This window comes from Kogia breviceps, chromosome 10 (assembly GCF_026419965.1).
Source record: "Kogia breviceps isolate mKogBre1 chromosome 10, mKogBre1 haplotype 1, whole genome shotgun sequence".
NCBI lineage: Eukaryota > Metazoa > Chordata > Mammalia > Artiodactyla > Physeteridae > Kogia > Kogia breviceps.
Window position 1 is genome coordinate 101,923,551 of NC_081319.1, and position 18,577 is coordinate 101,942,127.

The 18,577-nt window shown below is 38.9% G+C and overlaps 1 protein-coding gene across 2 annotated transcripts in view; it reads left to right on the forward strand.

Moving 5' to 3' along the window:
* BLOC1S5 (biogenesis of lysosomal organelles complex 1 subunit 5) overlaps window positions 1–17,783 on the forward strand; it is a 40,894-nt gene extending 23,111 nt beyond the window's left edge. The window contains exons 4-5 of one of the 2 annotated variants that reach the window (XM_059077208.2): window positions 5,457–5,515; window positions 15,770–17,781. In XM_059077208.2, the coding sequence (XP_058933191.1) occupies window positions 5,457–5,515; window positions 15,770–15,979 (269 nt within the window). In that variant the 3' untranslated portion in view covers window positions 15,980–17,781. Of the gene's footprint in view, window positions 1–5,456; window positions 5,516–15,769 lie in introns of both variants that reach the window. The other variant, XM_067006782.1, reaches the window with a different exon arrangement.
* Window positions 17,784–18,577: the final 794 nt, after the last annotated feature.

Below are 18,577 nucleotides of genomic sequence, written 5' to 3' on the forward strand. Positions count from 1 at the left end.
GCCTGGGCCCAGCTGTTGTCCCTGGAGGGTTTCATGTTTAAAAACTTTACATTTTGAGCCATGGCACTGGCTTGCTTATAAGTGAGTTTATCTAGGCAGTATACTCTGATCTAACTAATACTTTACAAGGTTAGTGACAGTTGAGTTTTGTTTTGTGCCTGTTAGTAGATCTGTCTTATTTATCTCTTCTCCGCATGTTTGAGGGCTGAGCTGGGAATGTGGTCGGCTGAGGATCTTAGAACTCGGTGGTGTGGTTCTTAAGCTATTGATCGATCGTTGTGCATAAAACTGAGCAACTGTGGAGCATTAAGTGGGGGGGACGTCTTGGATTGTTTGGATGGAGACGGTTACAGAATCCTAGCTGAGCGTCTTAGCATTGGATGAGCAGAGGCTTCAGAACCAAAACTCACCCGTGGTTCCTTAAAAAAACACAAAAAGTGAGAGCTCTAGGAGGGTACATAAGAGTAACCCGTGAAGTACCGTTTTCTCATCCTGAAGACACTGGTTAGTGTCTGTGTTCTACTTATTATTTATTTCATAGACTTGTAAACTTCACCATGTTTGTTGTCTCAAGATCTTGCTTAGTATTGAGGACCCAGCCTTTGATTTTAGAGGGTAAGAAGGACAGAAAGCCTTTAGGTTATTCCTCATTCAAATTAATTAAGTTTTAAGAGCAGTGACTTTATTTTTTATTATTTAAACAAAAGGATATATGCCTAAGTAATAAGAAAGTAGAAATAAAGAAGAAAATAAGAAAGAAAAAGAAGCAGGAAATCACTTTAATTGCCTAAAGATAACCATTGCTTTTTAAATTTGGTGAATATCATTCCCAACATCTTTGTATATATCCAAATAGAAGGATGGATGGAGGGGCAGTAGCTGAATGAATAGATGGGAAGTTATGAGGGGGAGAGAGAACTTTTGACAAGAATGGGATCAGACAATTTTTAAGTTAAGGTAATAATCTTAAATTTTGAGTTTACAAGAACAAAATTTCAAGTAAAATTTAAGGAAATACCTTAAAATAAGTATTTATTATAGAAGATAGTAGTTACTAAAAGATCATTCAAAGAAAAATAATTATAAAAAGGTACAGAAGTTAGAGCTGTGTTGTTGCTTCTGCATTAATTAGTCGGTGTGAGGTGGAGGGTCCGGGACTTCTTCGCTCCCCTCTTGCCTCTACTCCCCAACCGCTCATTTGTGAATTTTAACTTTGTTTACAAATGAGGGTTTATAGTATTTGCTTTGGGCTCTGCAGTAATAATGTTGCGAATTGTTTATTTGGTCTTAGACTATTCAGTTTCTTTCCATGTTTTAATTTATTTTTAGATTTGTAATGATGCCGTTATAGTTTGTCTCCTTAGCTCTGCAATCTCATTTTTCATGTTTAATAAATTCATATTGTTATTTTGTGTTACAAAATACCTTTGGAGAATTTTATTAGATTTTCTTTCAGAATGGATGCTTTGTCTGTCTTATCTGTCTTTCCTGTTTTATACTCCTTTCTCCCTACCCCCCTCATCTGTTTCTCTACAAATTAAAGATAAGAATTTTGTCAATCCATTTTCTTTTTTAATTTTTGATATTTTATTTATTTGGCTGTATTGGGTCTTATTTGCGGCACGCAGGCTCAGTAGTTGTGGCGCACGTGCTCTCTAGTTGTGACGCACAGGCTCCAGAGCGTGCAGGCTCAGTAGTAGCAGCGAGCAGTCTTAGTTGCCCCGTGGTATGTGGGATCTTAGTTCTCCGACCAGGGATCAAACCCACATCCCCTGCATCGGAAGGCGGATTCTTTACCACTGGACCACCAGGGAAGTCCCAGTCTGTTTTCTTTTTCTCGTTTTTGGGGGGTTGGAGTGGTTATGGTGAAGTGAGGAGTCTCAGTTCTTTATAGACTCTGTGTTCCTATTCTTGGCCACCACTTTTTTTCTTTTTTTAAATAAATTTATTTGTTTATTTATTTGTTTATGGCTGCGTCGGGTCATCGTTGCTGCATGCGGGCTTTCTCTAGGTGCGGCGAGCGGGGGCTACTCTTCGTTGTGGTGCATGGGCTTCTCTTTGCAGTGGCTTCTCGTTGTGGAGCACGGGCTCTAGGCGTGCAGGGCTTCAGTAGTTGTGGCTCTCAGGCTCAGTAGTTGTGACCCACGGGTTCTAGAGCACAGGCTCAGTAGTTGTGGCGCACGAGCTTAGTTGCTCCACAGCCTGTGGGATCTTCCCAGATCAGGGCTGGAACCCGTGTCCCCTGCATTGGCAGGCAGATTCTTAACCATTGCGCCACCAGGGAAGTCCTTGGCCACCACTTTTCAAAGTTTAAATATAATTATATAATTCCTCGTTCAGTAAATGATGGATTTTTTTAACCTTTTTAAAAAGGTGTTGATTTATTTTATAAGGTACTTAGGGGACTAAGTTTGTCTGATTTTGCTTCACTCTGCCTCGGTAGCTAGAAAACTTTAAGAACTCGTTATGACTTAAGATACTAATTTTTAATAGCACTTGACTAGTTAGATTTTTTTACCTGTATTTTCCTCATTGACCATCTTAACTGTGTAAAGTAAATATTTATCATCCTCTTCCCTATACATTTATAGTTGAGGAAACTGGAAGTGTTTTAACATCCATGGTTCTCCCTGATAGTCGGAGGGACGCCATGCAGACTCAGTCCTACTGCTGCCAGAGCTGAAGCTCTTTCAACTTCAGAAGGACGCTTCTGCGGAAAAGGTCATAAGGAAAGTCCACCTTGTCTCCTACAGCACAGGCTCCTCCTTCTCAGTCTGCTTTGTTAGTTTCCACTTCTCTCCTTGACTTTTGACATTGGGGTGCCCTAAGGCTTGGTTCTGGGACATCTTTTCCGTCTGTACACACTATTTGTTCATTGAAATGAATGAATGAGAATTCAGCCAACATCTGCTCCTAAAACCAAACCAGAGCTACAGGTGTGTATTTGCGGTTTACACATACACACTGTGACAGAATGAATTTGTTTCTCTTTCACGTGAGGACATAGGGACACTGTTAGCTGTTGTATGTAGCAATTACTGTGTGTGGTGCTAATCTCCTCAAGTAATCTTTTGGTTTAGAGAAAATAATTTGATGAATTCTTAACTCCTTAACGGCAATATAGTCTCCTGAAACACTGAGACAGCAGGGGAAATGGTTTCCTACTGAATCGGGAATGACCAGTATGTGGTGTAGAAGTGATAGGAAGGTTTAGATAAATGGCCCTTTTCCTCTTGGAGTCTCTACTTGGGAAGAAAGGGGAAGAAAGGGTAGTTAGGTGATTTTCTTAGATTTTAGAAGAGCAGATTTCATTAAATTCAGAAAGCAAACCTTTTTTATCATGTGGATAAAGAATGAAAAATTTCAGGGACTGAAATTTCTAAAAATGGATATTCTAAGTACAAAGATAATCCTGATAAGGAACTAAAGTGTGCCTTTGTCTGATGTGTTCTAATTAAATTTTTTAAGTATATAACAAATGACAAAATATAAATGTCATAGTCCTGTAACTCTTCTTTTAGATTAAGCCCAGAATGATCTGAAAATGATGAAGCACCCAAAGACCACAAAATGGATTTTTTTTAAAGTTATGTTCAGAGCCAAGAAAAAAAAAATACAGGAAATGATAGAACCACCACTCGGGAGAGAGGATGTAATATTAATATACCACAGAAAGAAGGCAGAGCTAATCAACTCCTATTTTGTTGTGTTTTCAACTTTTCTATTAGAACAAACAATGATTGGGAACCTTAATTTTTAGTACTAATGTATTATCTTTGATGTGACTAAAATGAATGGTTACTGATAAAAAACATGACTTTTTAAAAGCTGAATCCTCCCCTTTGCCATACTCTCTCAGGGAGGGGCCTAACATTTTCCTGAAAGAGAAGTCACAGCCCCTGCCCTGTATGGAACTTTGAACTTGGGGCTGGGTTGAGTGGGGTAGAAAGGCGTAATTGTGAAACAGCTGGGTAAAATTGTTTAAGCAAATACAAGATAAAGTGGTAGGATATACATATACCTGGTAAAAGAATTTCAAATAAGAGAAAATCCTTGTAGGGAAAGGATTCAACTGGAGGGCTTTATGAAGGCACTAAACCTTGAACTGGTCTTTTGAAACATGTAAACATTTTAATTAGAGGAAAGGAATAAGGAAAGCACTTTCAGTAGGGAGAGGATAGTGCATAGAATAATAGCAACAGTAACATTTCTTGACCGCTTACCATTTGTGAAGAACGACTCTGAGTGACTTTTATTATTAATCTTTCAGTTATTTTTAAGCATACTGTCTACTGCATCATCTCATCCTTTTCTCACGTCCATTGTTATGTTCATTTTACGAATGAGGAACTAAGGTTCTGAGAGATTAGGAGCAGCAACAGTAGCACCTGGCACATAGCAAATGCTCAATAAATACCTGGCAAATGGCCGAATGAAGGAGCAAGCAAACAAGCCCAAGGTCAGTCACACATAATTAAAGTTCAACCCGAGGTTTGACTGAGGAAGGCTGACTCCTAGCCCACACACCAGCCAGCGAAGTAAGTGAAAACGTTTGTGTACAGAAATAAAATGGATCTGGTAAAGGAAGATGTTTGAACAGCTGATGGATTAAAACCAGTTTCATCGTTGAAATTATAAGAGAGGTAGAGAGCCCTGAAGGTAAGAGCCAAGTCTTAGGGTCAGGGGTCTGACTTTAAGTCCCGCTTTCTGTGCCTGTTGGTCATATTTCCTCCTTGAGTGACATTTCACTGCGCTTTTACAGATGACAGAAATCTGTAAAATGGGATAGTGATCCTCACCTCGTAGGAAAGTGGGATTCAGAGGAGTAATACATGGAAAGTACTTACCACAGTTCTTGGCACGTAGCAATACTCAGCAAAGAACTGCAGTAATCATTACTAGCAATTTTAAGTCATTAAAAGGGGAAATGACTCCAAAGAAAGCAGTCCAGAGAAACCTGAATCTGGCAGTGGCAGCCAGGGTGAATTAGAAGAGGTGAGAAGCATAGAAGAGAGTCATCGAAGCATTCTGGGTATCAAGTCCTGCCCGCAGGAGAGCAGGGGTAGCAGTGAGGAAGGGGCAGGGGGAGTTGAAGAACCAGAGAGACTCTGTAAAGTCTCCATCCATCAGAATGGAATGACACATTTATCAGGTAGAGGACTCTGAGGTCATCGATGACAACTTGCCTTCGGGATTAGTACTAAATGCCCTCGGCTCGTGGCTCGCGGCTCGCGGCTCGCGGCTCACAGATGATAGTGGTTCTCGTTATGACATCCTGAATACCTTTTTGTCCCCTTTTAGCCACCCTACCGTGACCAAAATAATACCAGCTGTTTTTGCACAGTTTCTTGAGATCTAAAACAGTCCAAGTGCTGGTTTTTGTTTTTGTTTTTATCCAGGTAAGTTCCTCCTTGAACAAGGGCTGCTGATTGAAAACCCACTCTGTTTTATTTCAGTGCAAGCAGCTACCGACTTGGTCTGTAGACTCCAACAGAGGGAACAGGAGCGAAAAAAGGTAAAAGTGGACCATTTGGATAATGGAGACTGTAACTCCAGGGCTTTTATTATCATCATATTATTAGCAGTTGCTTTTGATTTTAAAAAATTCTCTGAATTTGTTTTCTCTTACGCAGTGACTTTAAAAGATTAAAAAATGGCTAATTCATTGAAGATGTGTTGAGGAGGGTATGGTCACATAAGTGCACAGTCTGTATTTTTATAATTCAAATTGCAGACCTCTTTTTCTCCTTTTCAACTTTTCCCTGAAAGTGGTATTTGTCTCTTAGAGGAGAAAGAATAGGACTTTTACATGGAACAAAAAATACCCACCAGATTGGAAATATAAATCTTCAGGCCTGAGGCCTTGAGTGTATTATGTATATTTCTTCTAGAGAAGGAGGCATTCATGCCTATGGATGGGTTCTTTAATGAATACTCATAAGACTGTGTGAATCACTTGCTGGGTAGTGCTTTGCTTATTTGAATTATATCTTAACTAAATTCAGATGTGGAAAAACAGCACAAGAATTTAAGTTCCTGTAATAATTTGGTGTTTTAACTTACAGTTTTCATAAAGTATTTTTATAACTTTATTGTTCTAAACTAGTAAGGATACATTTGTTACGAAATCTTGAGTCACTCTGAAAGTAATGCCTTTTTGCGTGTTTATATCAACAAGTGTTACTATCTCCATTTGTCCTGAATGTGGTTTATCCATAATAATGGTACCGATCTGGCACTGTAAAAAAAAATACGGACCTTGCCTGAGTTTAAATTTCTCCACCTTTTGCTCAACTCTTAATGTTGATATAAATTGAAAAATTCTACAATTTGATGAATCAAGCCTTACTGAAAAGGCAGTTAAGCCAGGTGGGAGGGCTGCCGGAAAGGAGCAGGATCCCAGCAGGCCAGGCTGGGAAGCAGGGCTGTTGTGAGAACACTGACGGCAGGGCAGGGCAGAGCCGTGGGCAGGGAAGTTGGTGCCGGGGTGCAGTGCTTGCACAGCGTCCGGAGAGCACGGCGGGGACAGCCATGGGGGCTTCGGTGCGCCAGGCCCAGCTGGACAGCAGACAGTTTTTTAGTCTCTACTTGGCTAGGTGCCACTGGGGGTGAAAGATTTTAATTGAAGTTTAAGGCAGTTCATACATGTGGGAGCTGAAAGTCTAGGAGTCCCAAACCACTAACGCTAATATAATGTAGGATAAAGTAAGGGCTGTGATAGTTACAAAGAACTTTGCAGGATCTTGGCAAAAAGTGTAATTTACTAGGAAGATAGTGGCATCCGAGCCTAACCTTGATCAGTGAGTAGGAATTCGAGTGATAGAACATGAGAAGAAAGATACTGTAGGATAAGGGATATAGTGGAAGCAAAGGCAAAAGATGGGAGAAGTCGGTGGTCTCACGGAACTGGTTCGTAGACTGTCTAGATGGATGTTTCCAGAGAGGAGTGTAGAGAATCAAGCATTCAGTGTTAAGCAATTAGTTGTGGAAGCACCAGGAACATTCCTGTGTTTGAGAATCAGAAAGACTTTTTCTGCTAGAACACTGGCTGTGCTCACTGTTACTGGCTGTAAGTTGTGCATTTCTCTTGGCTTTCAAAATAAAAATGAAAAAGGGGTGTTTTTTACGTGAATATGCACTCACATGATATTGGTCTTTATTTCTAAGACGTTCTCAGGGCAGTTATGATTCTGATAAAATGGCAATCCCTGTCATTCTTAAGCAGAACTGACCTGTCATTAAATTATAATTGGGATAGATGGTTCCTCTTGTCACTTTGAACTTTTTTCATGTTTGGTGCATTTAACTGTATGTAAGTAAGAAAATTACCAAATTGGGTAAAAAAATACCTGGTGTCTTCTATTTCTGGTACTTGCCTTTATTAGCTAACTGTATGCCCTTGGACAAGTCCTTGAGCTTCAAAGCAAATACTTTTTCTACTTACCTGATAGATTGATGTTCTACTTACTTACCTGATATATTGTGGTATATAATTTATGTGAAATAGCTTTACTTTCCAAACGTCAGGTGGTTTTTTTCCCCCACCACCTCGATCGTTTGTTTAAGATGCAGGCAATCACTCTGGATAAGAGCCCGGCTGTGGTCTGTAGGGTTGGTGAAGCACTTGATTTTCTAAATTGAAAGATACTGTCCCTTGGTTTTAAAAAAAAATGGCCTCAAGAAATAATAAAGCCCTTGGGGTATTTTGGTCTTAAATATATTTCTTATAGGTGCTATCTCAGAGAATGTTATTGAACTATTTTTTTTTAATAATTAATTTATTTTTGGCTGTGTTGGGTCTTTGTTTCTGTGTGAGGGCTTCCTCTAGTTGCGGCAAGCAGGGGCCACTCTTCATCGCGGTGCGCGGGCCTCTCACTGTCGCAGCCTCTCGTTGCGGAGCACACGCTCCAGACGCGCAGGCTCAGTAGTTGTGGCTCACGGGCCTAGTTGCTCCGCGGCATGTGGGATCTTCCCGGACCAGGGCTCGAACCTGTGTCCCCTGCATTAGCAGGCAGATTCTCAACCACTGCGCCACCAGGGAAGCCCTGAACTTTTTTTTTTTATGGAATACACATTAAAAATCAGTATTTTAGAATATATTGAAATGTAGTCTTTATTTCTTTTATTAGTGCTTATCTAGTTAGCAGAACATTTGAAATATGGAACTTTGAGGTCTTCTTTTTTTTTTTTTAAGTGCCATATCTGATTTTGCCAAAACTTCGTGTGGCAGAGGTTTCAGACTACATATATATAAGACAGAGAGGTAAAGTTTAATTTCTCATCTAGCAAATACGTGCAAAGCAAAATTAACCTCTAGCTGCATTTTATAATCTAATGTTAATTGTTGCCTCGGTTATTCTATTGGCTACATTTTGTATATTTGAATGGCTCTCAGAGAAAGATGGGAGTAGTAGTGGAATAAAATAGACTATTGCCATTAATCATTCCTTCATGTCAAGACAATTTGTGGAATTCTGTGGGAAGTAAGTTACGATAAACGTCATTCATCCAAATCATATTTCCCACAATTGATATCTAAAAGTACATTCAGAAGAACAATAAATGCACATTCCCCAGTTATTTGACATATGTCTTAAAAACTGGTAACTAATACAGGTTGCGTATTGGGCACTAGCAATAAGAGTAGTGACATGAAAATACACTTGTCTTATAAAATTCACTGACTTAAATAAGCTGTCAAAGGCAGATGATGAGCTGATTAATATCTGTCACTGGTTTAAACTTAGGTTCATGTACAGGCATCAACTATTAAAGTTCTGTTCAACCAGACTAGAGATAATACTAAAGTAAACATGAATCCTTTGATTCATCTTGTCCACAAATGTTTATTAAATTTAGTTTTCCCTCTATGATTTTTTTTTTTTATGAGAGCAATGAGATAGCATGGTTTATACATTTTTTCTTGTTTGAAAATGTAGGGTAATGGATTAGTACATACAATCGGCCCTCTGCATCTGCTGGTTCTGCATCCGTGGATTCAACCAAAATATTTTAAATGTATATATTTTTTAACTCTAGAAAGTTCCAAAAAGCAAAACTTGAATTTGCCACATGCTGGCAGCTGTTTCCATAGCACTCACACTGTATTTATATAGCATTTATATGTATTAGGTATTATAAGTAATCTAGAGATGATTTAAAGTACATGGGAGGATGTACAGGTTATATGCAAATACTACACCATTCTTGTAAGGGACTTGAGCATCCATGGATTTTGGTATCCACAGTGGGGGGGCAGTCCTGGAACCAAAACCCCATGGATACCACAGGATGACAGTACATAATATTCTAAATATTTAAAATAATTACTGGCAGTTGTTATTCTGGTACTTCTTATTGAAGTGAATACTTTTTCATTTATCTATGTAAGGCGTATGTAAAATTAAAGGCACATGTGCTGCTGACAGATGTTCCAAAGGACCTTTTAGACATTAGTGGCTTTATTCAGAGTTTTCCCTTAGACCAGGGTTTTTCACCCTCTGCACTGTTGACATTTTGGAGCAGATAAATCTTCGTTGTGGAGTCTGTCCTGCATGTTGTAGGATGTTTAGCAATCCTTGGCCTCTACCCACTAGATGCTGGTATCCCCCCCCACCCCGCAACCTGTGTTGTGATAACCAAAAACCTGGGGGACAGGAGCCTCAAAATCCCCCCCACTGAGAGCTACTGACTTAGACTAATGCGCGCAAAAACGTGTTTCTATTACGTATCCGTGAGTTCATTGATAGACCTGGTCCTAGACACAGTTTGCCTTCAGGATTGACTTCTCTTCAAATGTTATCTCCAATGGGACGTAAGTAAGCTGGGTTATTATTACTATTTCTTTCTGTTGTAGAAAGAGACAGAAACCATTACAGCTAATTATTTTTGGTACACAGTTTTAGCTCATTAATAAACTTGCTCTTTATTTTCTTTTAAAGTTGACATTTTCTTTTTTATCTTGGGAAAACAAATGTATCCACTTTGAGTATGCAATTGATTTCATTTAGGAAGAACCCTCTGAAACTTGATTTGAATTATTTTTATTGTGATAAAATACACAGATATGTCGTTTGGGAAAGTATTAAACATAAGAATAAGTCTAGAAGAGATTCATAAAAGTCACATTTCACAATGAATTCTAGAAATTGTAATACTATCTTTATTTCTTTGGAAACCTTTTTAGTGGCTCCCAATGTGTCCACAGCAGAAAACTACAGAGTGAAACATACAAATTTAAGTTTAAAAAAAAGTAATGTAGAATGATAGATTTGAACTAATTCAGGTTTTATTTCTGCAGTTGCTCTGCTGGATTATTTTTTATTTTATTTTATTTTTTTAAATTTTATTTATTTTTTGACTGTGTTGTGTCTTCATTGCTGCGCACGGGCTTTCTCTAGTTGCGGTGAGCAGGGGCTACTCTTTGTTGCAGTGTGTGGGCTTCTCATTGTGGTCACTTCTCTTGTTGTGGAGCCAAGCTCTAGGTGCGCTGGCTTCAGTAGTTGCGGCGCACAGGCCCAGTAGTTGTGGCTCACGGGCTTAGTTGCTCCTTGGCATGTGGGATCTTCCCAGACCAGGGATTGAACCCATGTCGCCTGCATTGGCAGGTGGACTCTTAACCACTGCGCCACTGGAGAAGTCCTGGATCATTTTTTAAATGCAAGGACATTTGGTAATTCAGGGATTAGAGGGGCTGAGCATCTAAAGAAAGCTGACATGATTCTGAACTATTAGGAATTTACTTTTGGAAATGAATGTGTGTAGCTGACTCACTTTGTTCAGGACTGGCTCTGTAACTGGAAGTCCTTTAAATTAACTTCAGGGTTTATTAACGGATAAACAATGAAAATGTGTTAATTTGAAACTTACATATTACTAAACTTCAACAGTAACCTCAATAACTGTTTAGAACTCAGACCAAAGAAGGATTTGGGGGTTAAGAGTATTTTATCACTGACATTACTCAGTATTGCCAGCACCTGGTGATAATAAAAACCAGTCTTTCAGTTGTGTGTGTCATTGGTTTAAATTCTGTTCAGACAGTACCACCCCCTTGTTGCTTGGACCCAGGGCAGAGCTCTCCCACCCTCGTGCTGTTGGTATGCCATTAGTACATATTGTATCGTTATTGAAAAAAGAAAGCCGCGGTCCATCATGTGTCATATGACTACATGTTGTTGTAATTAAGTAAATAGGTTTGTATGAACAAAGGAAAAAGTGTAAGTGTACCCATCAAACTAATAATAATACTAGGAAAAAGGAAACAAGGGAAAGGATTTGTATGTGTATGTTGGGGGGGGACTGTCCCTTTATATTCTTGTGTTTGAATTTGTTTCTAAGATCTGTGATACTTCTTTAATAAAAATTAAGGGGAAATGCTAATATAAGAGGAATTACTGAGCCTGAAGTATTTATACTTTCTGTTTTGATAGATTTTTGCACATTGCTCACCAAAGACCCTAATTACTGCCACCACCATGAACCTCAAGTTTTAAATGTATAATTGAGTATGAACGCTTTGGGTAGCTGCTAGGAATTTAACTGCTGGCCGTAGTTACCCGTTACAGGTAATTTGAAGCTTTAAAGGGTAAAAGTAGCTCCATTACTATGCTGTGTTCCTTCTGTTGGTCTTGTGTGGATCTGTTGCGCACATAACAGCAGTTAGACATGGTCATTATTTTGCCAACGCATTTCAGCTGTAGAGGAACCCTTCTTTCAGACTAAATCTGACGTAGAGCCCCCTATATTGAACGTGAAAGCCGAATTACTGTGCACAGGCGATGACAGTCTGCAGTTAGCTCACTGTTTATAAAGGATTGTTCCTTATTTCTGAGCGTTCTCTTTCATTGTAAACAGACTCATTGGCATGTTAGGCTAAACCTTTGGCGCTTATAACTTGCTCTGCGTGAACTGGAGGCGTGCTGCCATTAGGATGGGCTCGGTTCTCAAGGAGGTGGCACCTTTGCTGCTTCAGATCAAGGAGCAGTTTAGCTCCCTGTTCTGTTCTGATGAGGTTACCCCTGCCCGGACTGTTATTTCCTGACATTTTGAATAGATATGCCCTGAGGTAACCTTCACTCCTGTTGGCTTAGAATAGTTTTTAACTTGCTCCTGGGTGATGATATGTGAGATATAGCTAACTTGGGTTTTTTCTGCTGTTGTATACAATAAAACCTCATGTGTCTAGAAGTCTTAGAACACGAATCATTCCATAGAGCCAGGTCAAGCACAAAGCTGAGATTTTTATCATCTTGAAGCACAGTACTTTTATGACTTTAACTATTTGGGATGGAAATCTTTAAAAGTATATTCCACACTTTTCTGGTTTTAAAAAAAGTTTATTAAATGTTACAGGTTAATTTTCTGTATGAATTAGGAATTACTGAGAATGTAAAATTTTACGCTATGGTGAAAATGGTGATGTCCTCAGGGAATTAGAGAGAAAAAAGTGTTTCTCTATTTCAAATGCCCTCAGATACTGTCTGTTTCTAAGTTTCTGTATCTGTCTTTTTTGTAAGGCTGATGCCTATCATTTCTTTCTATCTCATTTATCAGCATTTTCTTTAATTTGACTTTTAATATGGTATAGCTTTGGAAAACAGTTAAGTAACCTGGTTAGAATTGTGTGTAAGGTAGGGCAAATAAATTCAGAATCAGAAGAGTTTTTCATGAATACTGCCGTATTTTTTTTTTTTTTTTTTTTGACCGCTTAAAGTTCTTACCGTAAAGTTCTCAACTAAGTTTCAGGTAGGTGTTATTTTCTGGTAGCTGACTTTTGTTTATAGGTAAAGATTACAGTGTTGTCAGTACAGGAATATACAAGCTACCCCTCCCTTTTTTTCTCTACTAATTGTTGTGGAGAATGCAAGATTGCAAAGCAGTTATTGTTATTAAAGGTGGAAGACTAAGAAAGGATAGAGTGACTTCCAGACCTTTTTTTAAATTTTATTAAGGTATAGTTGATTTACAATGTTGTGTTTAATTTCTGCTTAAGCACAGTGATTCAGTTATACATATATATATTATTTTTCATATTCTTTTCCACTGTGGTTTCACAGCATATTGAATATAGTTCCCTGTGCTATACAGGGCCTTGGTGTTTATCTAACACACACACACACACACACACACACACACACACACACACGTTTGTATCTGCTAATCCCACACTCCTAATCATTCCTTCCCCTATCCCCCTTCCCCCTTGGCAACCACTAGTCTGCAGAACTTCTTGATATGAAAGCAAGACTAGATTTTCAGCTCGGTTAGGGAATTGTCAGTATTCAACTTCTTTTCACCTGGACTAGGAGGCCAAGAAGTGAAATGTCATATGAAAAAGCTACTTGGATGTATATGTCTTCGGTAATAATATTCTGAAGCTACAAAATAGAGATACTGGTCTTTGGCAATATCTTAATTAAAGTCTTCTCTTACAGCCAAATGGTAAATAGTGGAATCATCTGGGAAGATTGAATTGAGTATGGGACTGGGAGGGGAGAACTATTACTTTTATTCTAGTTGCCTTGTATTGTTTGAATTATAAAAATCTATTGCTAAAATCAGATTATTAAAATTAAAGATTTAAAACCCTAAATTGAAGAGGATTAAAAAGTGGTTTGATCTGCCTTCTAGATGCATTGCGATGCATTGCTCATGTCTGTATAATAATGCTTACCTCCTATTAAGCACTGGAGGCCCTGAGCTAGGAACTTGACATGATACAGGTTTATTTATGAATGTAAATATTCTTTTCCTCATTGTAAAATTAAAGAAAATTTAACGTGGCCAGAGTTCATGCAACTCGTAACAGGTGAACCAGAATTTGAAGCCAGGTTTATCCACTTCCCAAATCTTCATTTTTCTCTGGTGAGCTGTATGGCAACATGCTGCCTGGTGGGAAGTAGAACCTGGGCTGTTGCCTCATGGCCCAGATGACAGGGTCAGCCCAAGCTAATGACAGTGCTTCAGTTAAAAAGAAAAGACTAATCTGTTAAACATCTTCTGAGCATGCAGGGTTAGTATCCTCTGTACTTATTAGAAATTAATTTTCAGCCAAAGCAAGGCATCATTTTGATGAAATTTATTTGCATTTTTCTTCTCTATGACTTTTCTCTTAAAATAGAATAGTTCTGTAAAAGTTCCATGAAAAGAATTTAATGAACTCTTCATGTTTTATTCATTTTTTGAAGAATTACTGTCCATGAGGCTGAAAGGTTAAGAAGAAATGTTTTGAATTTTGTTTAACCTGTTTCCCAAACTTCCTGGATCAGCAAACCCCATCCTAACCCTCTCTCTCCACCACTGTACTGCCTGCTCAGATCACATGGGTCTGTGGGACATATTTTAGGGGAACGTTTCACCATAACTGAAACTTCAGATTCACTTCTAACCTCTTGCCTTGGTGCTGAGGAACTTTAGATCAGATGGGCAGAAAAAACTCTTGTAATAGTTTATTTATTTTTTGACTCGCAGAAGACCTTTAGCTGTCTATGTAAAACTTCCCTGGAAAGGTCTGATTTGCACTTCGTGATAGAAAAGCCATAGGTTTGGGTGTCAGCAAGTCCTAAGTTTGAGTCTACAATGTAGTAGCTCAGTGACCATGGAGAAATAAATGTAGTGTTCTTAAGCCTTAATTTCTTCATCTGTAAAATGAGAATCCTGTAACCTCAGAAGTAGATAAGATATACAAAACAACTAGCAGAAATACACCTTTCATAGATACTTAGAGCACCGTAGCTTCTCCACCTTGCTTCTCATGGCCCAGATGAGAGAGAAGATACTGGGCGGCATTATGGGTGGCAGGAAGACACGGCTTCCGTCTTTTTCCTGAGTGACCCGGTGTCCTCCTGTTTCATTAGAGCTCGGGGATTAGTAAGCCTTTGGGTGCTCTGTAGGTTTTGATGGTTTGCATCTGTCACAGTGCTTGTTTTTTTTAACAGGACTTCGTCTGTGGCAAAACTTCTAGACACATATGTAGAATACTGAGGCAGAGATATAAAGGTTTTTTTATACTTTCTTTTTGTATTTAGCTCTTTGTGGGTTGGCCGGAAGGTGGTTACAGGAAAATCCGAACGAACTTTTTGGCCAACCCAATACATATTCAAAGATAATAATTTAAATTATATTAAATTTATGCCTTTTAACTTATATATTGTTTCATCTTTATTGTTGTGTTACTCAAAAGAAAAAATTTGTCCTCATATAGAAATATTAAGGGACATCTCAAGATGCATTTAGATATTTGACACAGATGCTTTTGCCATTTATTTGCTTTAAGTTTTGGAACTGAACCAAGAGAGAGTTCTTGAGTTCTCTTCCAGTGATTAATAATCTATGATTCTTTTAATGTGTCCAAAAAATATTTTATGTGAGACATGCATTTTAATTTCTTAAAATAACAATTCTTTTGGCATGTGTTCTTTAAACTTAATTTTTGAATTATATGCTATTAAATGGATTTGAGGAGAAATAGAGGTATGAAAATTTACCTGGATTATGTTTGATTTTGTCATTTAAAATACTAGACGTTTTTGAAATTTCAGAAATGTGAATGCCCATGTTCGGGCATAGTAAGAGAAGCCTTAGATGTTTCTAATATGTCATGTTCTTGTTGGACATTAAAACTATAAAGCAGTTTTGTCACTGTGACTTATAAGCCGATTGTTACACTGTAGTGAGCAAATATCAAGAGGTAGTTATTTTTGTCTCTCTGCATAGAGAAATAATTGTCTCCAGAATGTACCATGACTTTCAAATTTTCTTTTCTCAGATGCATAATGACCATTTAATAGCTAGTGAGAAACAGCATATGCTGCAGCGGGAGGGTTTCATGAAGGAGCAACAGAGCAAACGGGCCGAGGTGGACAAAGAGCACAGACAAGCCATGGAGAGGCTTGAAGCGCGGTACGCCGGGCTGGCGAGGGCCCTGGCAAGACGTCCGGCCTTCGGAGAGCTTGAACCGACGGTGACAAAGCGATGAGCAAACGGCGCCTTCCCCTCAGACACCCCTCCCAACAAACCGCTTAGCCTCCGCCTCAAGCTCAGCACTGTATCCCGTGTCACTCTTCTACGGAAGAAAGGAACTGCTACCGGAGTCTTAGCTGTTCCCTAGAAGAAGAATGCCACATCTTCCCAGTTTTAAGTTCCTGTATCTGCCTATATTTCTAAATGGGGAGAAGTAGGAAGGAAATGGTATAAACATGCTCTCCGTTAATGAGGATGGGTCTTAGTTTCCATTGATTGTCTCCGAGAACTGGAAATACAGACTTCTTAGAAAAGTAATTTAATTCGTTCTTAGGCAGGGTTAATGTTACTTTAGCATTGTGGCTCGGAAGGCCCATATGGTGGCTGCCTGTCAGAGCCTCCCGGGCTCTTGGAGGAGTGTGTACAGTGTTATTCCACGAGTAATGTACTGAGAAACAGCTGTCCTGGGAGCAGAGGCCGCATTGAAGAGAGTCAAAGCTTTGTCTCGGCTCTTCAAAGAGGGCCACGTGGCTCTCTGAATTGGCCTGTTGGGAGAAGTCGCAGATTTTGCATGGCAGCGTAATGCCGTGTTTCACTGGATGACAAGACATGCTTGTTAAAGTTTGTGGCCTTCCAGCACTTCATATTTTCAGCTTTTAAAATGTGCTCACAAGGAAAAGCTTAACAAAAATAGAGTTGACTTTTAACCTCTCCAAGAACCATAATCTTGCCCATAGATTTACCTCATTTTTATGTGTGTTTTGCTGTGGGTAAGCTTTCTAAGATAAATAATGTCTATACATGTTTCAACTATTTAATGAGTAATCAGCAAAATCTGCCAAGGCGTCCCTCTGGAACCATATAAAGATTCTGGCTCTGAGTAAACCAGAAGTATTTGCCCACATGGCAAATGATCCATGTTAAATATAAATCCTTTTTTAGTGTTTAATGTCTGTTCTCATAAGCAGGTGTATTAAGATGAAACATGTACCAGTTCTGTCATCACCGTGATCTTTAAAAATCTGCATTTACCAATCTAATTGAGGAACTAAGTTGATTTGTTATTTGCCATAAACCAAGCAGAATGAAATGCAATAATTTCAAGAGATTTATGGCAAATGAATTTGAGGTATGGATAAATCTTTCAGGTCTTTTTTTGTTTATTGCTCTTCAGTAAAGAAAGGCACAAGAAAGAAAATACTCAACTCTTATGTTATCTCAGTGTTGCTACTGCAGAAAAGTGACAATGCTTGCTTGTGTAAATTTATGGCTTGCTGTCAAAGCTTCATTCTTGGCTGCATGTTGAAAATGTGATTAAAGTTAATAGAGGAGATGAAATAAGTATTTGAGATTTCTTTCAGTAACACTGAACTTCTGCCAGCTCCCTCTGTCTGCTACTGTAGGCTTGACAGGTTCATCCATCATCCTCTGGTACCTGGATGGAAAAGAGCACTTGCTGACATTCAGGCATGTTGGAATTTTCTTAATTCTCTTTCAGTGGATGGAAAAAGAAAACATACTTCCCAAAATATCCCACACATGAAAAGGGAGGGGAGCCTTCAATGGAAATTCCTTTTGTACCATAGGGCAGTTTGGGGGGAGCCATTGATTGCCAGTGCACCACTGAACGGATGCTGGGACCAGGAGACCAGGAGACCAGGGCTCTGTGTGTGAGCAGCAGCGGTTCCCCAACTTGTGCGAAGATTCCTGACAGTGTTTGTTCATCTCATATGAATAATAAATACTTTACCATATGAGTTTGTATATACTGTAGAAGGATCTGAGAGACTTCTTAAACCAAAATGCTTTAATGGACTTTTTGAGCTTTAAACATTGATACTAAATTCTTTCTTTGTGACTTTCTTAGCTGTTCAGTATAGCTTCTAAAAGAGAGGGTTGCTTTTCTTTCCCTTTAATATTTTTAGTAGTGAGCACTTTCACTTATATTTCCCAGTTTTTAAATCACTTTTGATATGTATTTTATTTATATATAAAAAGTAGCTTTAGTCATTACATAACATACAGCATTTCTGCTGTTGTGCTGTCAAGCAGAGAGAATATGGATTCTGTGTGCCTCACAGCATTAGTTTCTAATGATCAAACGAAATAATGTTTGTCAGCTTAAAGTGCTATAGAAATATTTGTTTTTAAATTCCAAGTATTTTTTATTTTTCATCATGATTTCTTTTTTTTTTTTTTTTTTTTTTTTTTTTTTTTTTTGCGGTACGCGGGCCTCTCACTGCTGTGGCCTCTCCCGTTGCGGAGCACAGGCTCCGGACGCGCAGGCACAGCGGCCACGGCTCACGGGCCCAGCCGCTCCATGGCACATGGGATCCTCCCAGACCGGGGCACGAACTCGTATCCCCTGCATCGGCAGGCGGACTCTCAACCACTGCGCCACCAGGGAAGCCCCTAGAATTGAATCTTACATTTGTAGTCACAGCCTCTATTTCTAGTAATGTCTTTGTGTCAGTTTATATTGCTTTAAAATCTGTTTCTAAAAGAGAGATTTTTACAGGCCACACCAGCTGGTTAATAATTTGTAGGGTATATATTTCTTTATTCTTCTGTTGGACCTTTATATCATGTTTTCACGTGCCCCTTAAAAACTGTA